The following is a 9372-nucleotide window of genomic DNA, read 5'->3' as shown; positions in this document are numbered from 1 at the left end:
GGGGGGGGGGGGGGGGGTCTCTGGCGTCTCTCTTAAACTCACAACTTGCCTGTGCAGAGCTGTCCCAGAATCCGACTTGCCAAGCCAGCCCTGGCTCCCACTGCATGCAGCAACCAGAAGGATCCTGATGCCTGCCCTGGCCTTTTAACCTGCTGGCCTTTTCTGGGTAGTGTCGTGCCTGGAGTGAGTCCCAAACTCCTACTCTCCTATGTCTAAACCCTCCCCAGCCTTGGAGGCCTGGCTCAGATGCTACCACTTCCAGTGCTTTCTCAGATCCCAGGCTGGCTACGCCCTTTCCCTTATCTGCACTCTTCAAGGCCAGAGTTCACGCTTTGGCTCACAGGAGAGGGCCCTTGCATTGAGCTTGTCTGTGTCATGCTGAGCTGTTACATTCCCAGGACGCAGGGACCTGTGACTGCTCCTTCCCTGCCTTGTACTGGCCTTTCTCCCCCGCTTCCCCACCTCCAAGGACATGCAACAGACACCAGCCTGACGAGTGCTATGAGCACTCAGGGCAAGAGCGCGTTGCAGGTGCTGACGTGAACCCTGCCCTCCATCTAGAGGGCCCTGGCGCCCTGAGCCCAACTGGGCTGAGGCTTTGGTCCCTCCTTCCCCTGGCCCCAGATGCCTCTAAAAGGAACCCAGGCCATCATTCAAGGCCTTCTCACATTTGCCTCTTCCCACTGCTGTGGATTCAGTTCTGAGGGCTCTGTCCAGCCTGACTTCTGCCTATCCTGTCCCAAATTCCACCCCCAACTCCTCTCCCATCTGTACACTATAGCCAGAAGGATCCCAGTCCCAGTCTCCCATTGCCCTTAGAATAAAGTTGTCACTCCACACTATGGCCTGCAGGGCCCTGCCCAAACCGGGCCCCACCAGCCTCACCTTGGCCCTTACACCTCACTCACTCAGTTCCAGTGACTGCCCGAAACCCATCAGGCTTCATTCTACCCCTCTGCACGTACAGCCATCTCTGTCTGGAACTTTTTTCCCCTGCAGTTCTCGAGGCTGCTCTTTTTTGTCATTCAGGTCCCAGCTCAAACGTTCCTCCTCTGAGAGGCTTTTTTCTGACTATGCTTTTGAGGGCCCCCCTTCCCAGCATCCTGTTTGTTTCCTTCACAGTGCTTAGCAAACTCACAATTATTACACAAAATTAATGAGAAAAATAAAAAATAAAATAGAGCTATTCTGTCTCCCCACCAGACTGTAAGCTTCCTGAAGACAGCGAATTTGCTAATCTTGTTCACTGTTATTCCCAATGCCTAGTATCTGATGCTTAGCAGTAACTCAATGAACATTTGTTAGAAGAAATGAACCTATTTTTTTTTGAGAAATAAAATTATTAAGCACTCAATGTGTGCTATGGTTTGGGGATACTAAAGATGACTAAGTCCCAAGTCCTGCCCTCCAGATTCATATTCTAAAATAATTCCCCCCAATGGGCTGAGTGGAGAGAGAGCTCTATGCAAGGTGCTATTCTCTCATGATGAAATGCCTCCCTTTTCAAGAATCCTTCACTGTGGCCATAAACTGTCTTTCCGTCTCTCTCTACACAGGCTGTTTACTCCCCAGCCCTTGCTCTTGCAGATCCCTTAGTCTGAAATGTTGTCTCCCATCTCTGAACAGCCAAATGCTCTGGTCTCTTTCCCTCTCTGAGTCCTTCAACATGAGTATTTGAGGGGATAGTGTCTGCTTTCCCCGCTAGCCAGACTGAGAGTATCTCAGTGGCAAGCAGGGACAGGGTTGNGTCCCTACAGGGTTGCATGTGCCTTACCCCAGCCCTTGGACCAGAGCAGGCACTCAGACATGCTTGATGAATGGAAGGTGTTTTTCCAAAAAGGTCTAATCCCTTGAGATGCCCAGGCCTACTTGTCACAACAATGCCCCAACCCCGCCCGCAATCTCCCCTCACCCCAGCTTCTAGACTCCGGCCGCTCTGTTCACGACTCCCTCCCTCCCCTGCAGTCTGGGCTCTGGCACCAGCTAGCTGGGTCATCTTAATGGCCAGGCTTGGACTCTGTCTGTGCCTTTCCCTATTCCCAGCTGTAAATGTGGCACAGGACAGCTGCTCCCTAGGGTCCTTGTGAACTCCACTGCCCCTCCTCTTCTTGCCCTGATGGCAGAACCCCTTGATCCCGAGGCCCTGCAAGGCTAAACACTCCCATGTGGCCATCCCCAGTCTTGGCATGGGCAGGTCAGCTCACAGGGATCCAGAGATACTCCTGTGGGGGGTGATAAGGGGAGGCAAGGCCTTCCAAGCCCAGAACTACTGCCAGATGTTGATGCCTGGAGCCAAGGGACTGTCCCACCTAAAAGTAGGGTCTGCCTGTAAGGCCCTGACCTGGCTTCAGTTGGCAGCTGTTGCCAAAGAAGGCTGGCCCTGGACACTTAAGTCCTTTCAACTCTATCTGCTCATGTGCAAAAGTGCAAGCAACAATGGTAACCTACTTTACAAAAGGATCCTTATGAGGATCAATAAGGCACTGCATGTAAACAACTTAGCACAGTATCCAGTCTTGGAAAGCTCCCTATGAATGTGAGCCATTACTTCAGTGGGGCTCAGGAAAGGCAACTGTCTGGCCCAAGATCACAGAATTAGATAAGTGGAAGAGGAGGGATGCAAATCCCGGGATAGCATCAGACCCTATACCCTGCTGCATTCACAAAAGAGACCACTCCCTGGGTGTGACACCAAGGTTCCTGATGTCTTAGGGTGGGGTCCCACATGCTCGGGACCTCTCCCATGAGTTGGTGCCTCACTTTAGAGTTTACTAGCACTTTCTCTTTCTCATCAACCCTGAGAGCAGGAATCATTGCTTTCCTCCTCCCCCACTCAGAAGCAAATTGAGAACCACCACACTCAATGTCAGTCTTGGTATCTGCCCCAAAGGAACTCAGGCCACCTGGGGGCAGAAGGAACCCTAGGGTCAAGAACTAGAGCAAGACAAATCATTAAGTCTGGGAGGCCAGGGTAAGGGGCACATCCATTGCTCTGTGCTCTCAGCCAGTTCCCTGCCCCTCTAGGCCTCAGTTCCCCCATAGTTCCACGGAGGGGACGCGGGATCTTCTAAGGCGGCTCCAGCAGGACTTTTCGCTTCTGGAGAAGGTGCCGCCCTTGCCCCGCCACCAGGACCCTTCCACCATGACCGCTTTCAGAGCTGACTGGGGTTCCAGCCCTAGGAGTATCAGGAAATCAATTCCCAAGTGACCCGGGCTGGGGGCTGAGCGGCCAAGGCGGGAGTGTACACCTGGCCAGGTATCACTCAAAGTTCTACAGCCCGGCCCGTGGCGGCGGTCGACCCAAGGTCGCGCGGCTGGACCCTGCCCGCGCTAGGGCGGGGTCCCCCTCGTTCCCCGGGGTGAGGGCCAGGCCCTCGGGGAGACACTGACCGGGCTCGAGCGGCGGCCCCGCTGCCTCCGCCTCCGTCCTCATGACTCGGGCCGCGCGGGGCGCCCATGGCCCCGACCCGGCTGCAGCTTCGGCTTCGAAGGGGGCGGGAGAGGGGCTGGTGCGTGTCAGGTTCCTCCGCCGCCGCCACTGCAGCCGCCACCGCCGCCACCGCCAGCGCGGTGGGGAAAAGGGGAGGCGGCGGCAGGGCCGCCCCAAGCCCCGCCCTGCCCCTTCCAGGCTTCGGCACGAGGCCCCGCCCCTCCCTTAAACCCCACCCCTTCGCCGGGTTTCAAAGAAGCCCCTCCCTTTCTTTTCCCCCGACTTCTATTCCTAGAGGCCCCCAGCCTCCAGATCTAAGCGGGTCCTGGCCATTGGCAGTCTCGGCTTCTGGTAACCCCGCCCCTTTCCCCACGCCTCGCGCAGACGCGCAGGCCCTTTCACGCCTCGGTTCCCCGGAAGCTCCGCCCTTTGCCTGAGCGCGGCCCCGAAGCCCTGCCTTTCCACCCGCACTGGTTCCCCAGAGACTCCTCACCTCAGCAAACTCCGTCTCTCCCTGGCCTCACTTCTCTGCGAGCCCCAGGCCAGGTCCTATCCGTACACCCCGGGGCTCCAGGAGACCTAACACTACTTCGACTTCCTTGAGGGACGGCCGAGGGACGGCCCCCGCTCTACTCTAAACTACGTACGGTGAGATACCTCGCTTTGCTGAGGGCGCCCCTTACCTGGTGGTGCCGGATTCCAAAGGTTAAATTGTGAGGGTAGGTCCTGGCCCTCAGCCCCACTGTCTTCTGCCCCCGATCCGAAGACCCAAGCCCCAGATCACCGCCTTGCCGTCCAGCCTGTCCCTGGTGTGAGGTGCTTGGAAACGCGAGCCCCCTACCCCCCCTTTGACGGCCTGAGGATCAGTGTTTCCGGCGGCACCTGAGCCCTGTCACCAGCTCTGTCTTCCGGGGCCGGAACTATCGTAGTCGAGTCCCCGTTTCCCAGCCGGCAGAGTGAGAAGGAAGCAAAGACAAGACCGCGCACACCGCTAAGAAAAGGAAGGGGCCGGGACCTGCGCGCAGCATTTTGGGAACGCGTGGTATTCTGGGAGCGCGAGACCCGCCATTCGCTTGGCTCACGCCTTCGCAGTCGCTAGGTTTCCTGCCGTATCGGAAAGGAAGAGTAGGCCGGAGCCGGTGAGGTGAGGCTGGGGGCAGGCGAGGGTAGACCCGAAGCATCCGTGAGGGGTCTGGGGCTGGAGAAGGACTCGCTGCCGAGGAACTGTGGGAGGTTCGGGGAGGGAGAAGAGCGGGAAGCCGCGGTCAAACACCAGCGTTGCCTCACTAGCGCCTGGAAGTGAGTTCTCATTAGCTTTTCTCCAAAGTACATGGTCTTCGTTTTGTGTACGTCTCCAGGCCATGTTTTTCCGCACATACGGGCAATAGTCTTGAAATCATTTCTGGCTGCCTCTTTCCCCCAAGTCCTTCCTATCTGGGTAATCTTTATCAAAGTTGTTTGCACCACTGCCTCCATTCCCCTTTCAGGTACTGGTCCTCTCATGCTTTCCATGTTGTTACAGAGGCTTTATCAAGTTTCCTTCTAAACTGTTTGAAAAAAAAAATAAACTGTGTTTGATCCATTTGTAAGTGCTGCTGCCTTTTTATCGGATCATTCCTTACCTATANAGCTTTATCAAGTTTCTTTCTAAACTGTTTGAAAAAAAAATAAACTGTGTTTGATCCATTTGTAAGTGCTGCTGCCTTTTTATCGGATCATTCCTTACCTATAATTCTGCGGTAGTTCCCCATTGTCTTCAGCATAAAATCCAAACTCCTAAGGCTCCTTCTTCACCAGGGGAACCTGTCTTTCCCAACCTCATGTTTGCCTCTTAAACACAAACACGATGTGTTCCAACCTTGATTCGTTGCTCATCTGGGACTGTGAAATCCATTGCTTGTTCCTTTTATTTACATGAAATCAGGTGATTTCCCTAATAACGTTTTTCCTCCAAACATTTCCTGCTTATAGCACGTTGACCCTTTGTGAACACTTTATTTTCTATTTAACCTTGAAGAAGTGGAGAATCAATGGGTACTTAATGAGTCGAANAATTCTGCGGTAGTTCCCCATTGTCTTCAGCATAAAATCCAAACTCCTAAGGCTCCTTCTTCACCAGGGGAACCTGTCTTTCCCAACCTCATGTTTGCCTCTTAAACACAAACACGATGTGTTCCAACCTTGATTCGTTGCTCATCTGGGACTGTGAAATCCATTGCTTGTTCCTTTTATTTACATGAAATCAGGTGATTTCCCTGATAACGTTTTTCCTCCAAACATTTCCTGCTTATAGCACGTTGTCCCTTTGTGAACACTTTATTTTCTATTTAACCTTGAAGAAGTGGAGAATCAATGGGTACTTAATGAGTCGAATTAAATGCACAGTCTCTTCTAGATTTGCCTGGATCCTTTGGTCTATATCTGCATTGCCTGGTACTTTAGCCACTAGCCCAAGGCCATTGATCTCTTGAAATGTGGCCAATGTGACTGAGGGAGTGAATATTTAATTTTCATTTTATTTCACTTTAAGTTTAGTTTAAATAGCTACGTGTCGACTGTGGCTACTGTATTGGACAGCCCAGGTCTATATTGTGAGCTCTGCAGTTGGTGTCACCTACAGCTGTGGGTTGGCAAATACATCGTAAGGCATGTACATTTCAGTCTCCTGTCTCCCAACACACACACAGTATTGGTTACTGGTTATTTGATAAAGAGGCGTATGATTTCAGGGAGGGAGATGGAAGGTACCTCTCATCCCATTAGCTTTCCCTCTCCATTCTTCGCCATCCCACACCTTGCATGTATTTGCCAAATGGGTTCCTCAGAATTAAACTCTTGTTTTTTTCTGTGGAAAATGGCAGCTTTGCCATTCTAAGTTTTATGGAGTGTCAGGCCTTAAGGGAGGCATGATGTGTACCACATGACTTCCTCGGCCCCGAAGGATGAACTAACTGTTGTCTCTCTCACTGTAGAACTCCTTTCCTGCCAAGATGTCTATTGGTGTGCCGATTAAAGTCCTACATGAGGCTGAGGGTCACATCGTGACATGTGAGACCAACACTGGTGAGGTATATCGTGGGAAGCTCATTGAGGCGGAGGACAACATGAACTGCCAGGTATCCTGCTTTCCATGTGAGGTTATGGGGGAAGCTTGGGCCTCTCTTGGAGCACAGAAAGATAGTGATTAGAGATCTTTTTGAAGTTCTTTTCCTTGAACAGTTATTTATGGCGTGCCTAACGTGTGCCAGGCGCTGTTAATAGTTGCTATAGATGTGGGCATAAATAAGAGCCATTTAGAATTTTGGAATATTTACCTTTGTTTTCTCCATCCTATGATTATCTTCTCCCGTATTTTGGGGACTTGTTTAAAAGAAGTAGCACTACTCCCTTTGGTAGAATCTGTCAGGTTCACGGCCATTCTTCATTTGCCCCTACATGTTTGCATAACTGCTTTGCAGTTAGTGGCATCTTCCACTCACATACCACTCACATACCATGTTTATTTTCCATCTTTCTTGGAGGAGGAGTCTCATTTGATTATAGCAACTACCTTGTGAGGAAGGCAGGTTCGGTGATAGTTTTGTCATCCATAAAATAGGGAGAATAAGATTAAAAGACTTCATCTACTGAATGTCCTTCCACTAACAAACATTGGAGCAGCTTCCTCATACTGTGTCCTTCCCGTGGCACTATTTTGCATTTTGCTAAGAGTTACATAAGTTTGTGTAGCATTGCTTTGGCAAGATGTATCAGCACACTTTCTCCTTTGTTCTTTAAATCATCAGTTAAGAACTTGGGCTTCAGAATCAGATGTGGATTTGGATCCTAATTATCTGACCTTGATCATGTTAATTGCTTCAGTTTCCTTGTCTGTAAAATGGGAATGGTGTTATTTTATGTCCTCTGAGACATAGTTGCCAAGGCAGAATTGTTGTGCAAGAGATTTATTGGGGGAAATGATAATGAAGGATATAGGAGAGGGAGTAGGAATAGCCAAGAGAGCTTTGAATCTATACCGATCTGGTGCTGGAAAAGGAGAGGGAAAAGACAAGATTGAGTGGGAAGAGCCTTAGACTGCAGTATATCTCTGAGGAAGTCTCAGCCAGCAGGAGTTGCTCATTAGAAGAGTCTTGCATGGGGCAGAAATGGCCTGGCTCTAGGATCCCCACTGTGATCAGTCATTGGCTGGCAGCCTGGAGAGACAGTGCCTTCAGGGTGAATGCTGTGATGGTTCCCATAGGTGGCAGCTGGAAACTGTCAGCTCCCTGCATGCTTCGTAGCCTGACGACCCTTGAGGGGAGATCTGAGCAGTGCATTCTGAAGACCGCCATAGGGATAGCACCCACATCTTGGGGCCGTTCTACAGATCAGATTAGTTATGTATCTGCAGCAGCTAGTTCCATGCACATTATACATGTCCACGTGTAGTTTCTGTTAACGTTTTCTAGGTGAGAAAACCGAAGGTCGGTCAGAAAGGGAAAGTGACTTCCCTAAGATCACACTGCAGATCAGGAGTCCTATCTGTTGCTTTGCAGGGTTCACTTGTTTACTTGTGATCTCGCTGTAGCTTTGAGCATCATCTTCCTGCCAGGTTGACCAGTGGGGCCAGTTCCCTGGCTCAGGGAGATAGATATCTAGTGACTGCAGGTTTCTCTCTTCAGTGTTGATACCATACAGGTAGATGGTGTGGGCTCTCTAAAGGTCCTGTGGGGCTTTGCCTACCTTGTCTTTGTGAGGCACCCCGTCAGATCCAGTCCTCTGGTTTAAGGCATCCTCATCCATTTTGAGGTACTTTGTTTTGGTGAGTAGAATTCAAGGCTGGAGGTACGCATCTTAATGTGTTTATTCAGCTATTTGGACAACTTACTGAGTTTCCAGAGCCTTAGACTGCCCATTTGTAATGTGAGGGTGTCTGACCAGATGACATTGATGGTCTCTCAAATATAGCCAGTGTGGTATAAAGCACACAGCTTGGTGATAGATCTGGAATCAGGTTGCAGCCCATTACCTTGTGTGACTTGGGTCAAGCTTTGGACCTCCCTCACCTTCTGTTCCCTTCTTTCTAAGTCAGGAATAAAAATAACACCTCAGCCTCAGCATTATAGTGCAGAATAAATGAGTGAATGCATGTCATATGGGGGGAGCCAGTCACTTGCTTCTGGCTTATGTTAATCTGCTAGGACTGTCATAACAAAGTTTCACATTCGGTGGCTTAAACAAGCATATTTATTCCCTCAGGGTTCTGGAGGCAAGAGATTTGAGATCAAGGTGTCACAGGGTTGGTTCTTCTGAGGGCCATGAAGGAAGGATCTGTTCCAGGTCTCTCTCCTTCCTGTATCTTCACATGGTTTTCCTTCTATGTGGGTCTGTATCCTGATCTCTTATAAGGACACAAGTCACATTGAATTAGGGCCAGTTACCTCTGTAAAGATCCAGTCTCTAAATATGGCCACATTTTCAGATACTGGGGGGGTTAAGACTTTAGCAGAGTTGGAGACAGTTAGGATTCAGCCCATAACACTGCCTGTGCCCAGATGCTAAGGCTTGGCTGGGTTTACCTAAGCCTGGCTCACTGAATAAAAACCAGCAGGCTATGGCACAGATGAATATGCTGCGGTAAACCTAGCACAGCTCATTCACAGATCCCCAGGATGTGTAAGGCCAATGGCTCCTGCAGTTCCCACTGCTTTCCTTCCTTCCTGGCCCCAGTTAGTCTGCCCTTTGGGGGTGAAAGCATCCCCTTAGCACTTTCTAGCCTTTGCTAGAGGACAGCTGGAGTTTAGTGTTTGCCGTTCGATGTTAGGTTTTAATAACTTTTGCTGTTTCTAAAGATTGATTTATTTTAGAGAGAGAGCATGTGCGCTTGTAGGAGAGAGTGGGGGGAGGGGCAGAGGGAGAGAGAGAATCCTGAAGCAGAATCTCAGCAGAGTGTGGAGCCTGAC

At 50.6% G+C, this 9372-nt stretch overlaps 2 protein-coding genes across 4 annotated transcripts in view; one reads left to right on the top strand and one right to left on the bottom strand.

Annotated features, from left to right (window-relative positions):
- Positions 1-3625, bottom strand: part of GUCD1 (guanylyl cyclase domain containing 1) — a 19477-nt gene extending 15852 nt beyond the window's left edge. The window contains exon 1 of one of the 2 annotated variants that reach the window (XM_011232089.3): positions 3391-3625. In XM_011232089.3, coding sequence (XP_011230391.1) covers positions 3391-3433 — 43 coding nt within the window. In that variant the 5' untranslated portion in view covers positions 3434-3625. The remainder of the gene's footprint in view (positions 1-3390) is intronic. The other variant, XM_002925057.4, reaches the window with a different exon arrangement.
- Positions 3626-4096: 471 nt separating this feature from the next.
- Positions 4097-9372, top strand: part of SNRPD3 (small nuclear ribonucleoprotein D3 polypeptide) — an 18453-nt gene continuing 13177 nt past the window's right edge. The window contains exons 1-2 of one of the 2 annotated variants that reach the window (XM_034642033.1): positions 4097-4569; positions 6403-6546. In XM_034642033.1, the coding sequence (XP_034497924.1) occupies positions 6421-6546 (126 nt within the window). In that variant the 5' untranslated portion in view covers positions 4097-4569; positions 6403-6420. Of the gene's footprint in view, positions 4575-6402; positions 6547-9372 lie in introns of both variants that reach the window. The other variant, XM_002925056.4, reaches the window with a different exon arrangement.

This window comes from Ailuropoda melanoleuca, chromosome 14, assembly GCF_002007445.2.
Source record: "Ailuropoda melanoleuca isolate Jingjing chromosome 14, ASM200744v2, whole genome shotgun sequence".
In the NCBI taxonomy this organism is placed as follows: Eukaryota; Metazoa; Chordata; class Mammalia; order Carnivora; family Ursidae; genus Ailuropoda; species Ailuropoda melanoleuca.
Note: the sequence above shows the minus strand (reverse complement) of the source record. Positions and strands in the feature narration are given on the sequence as shown.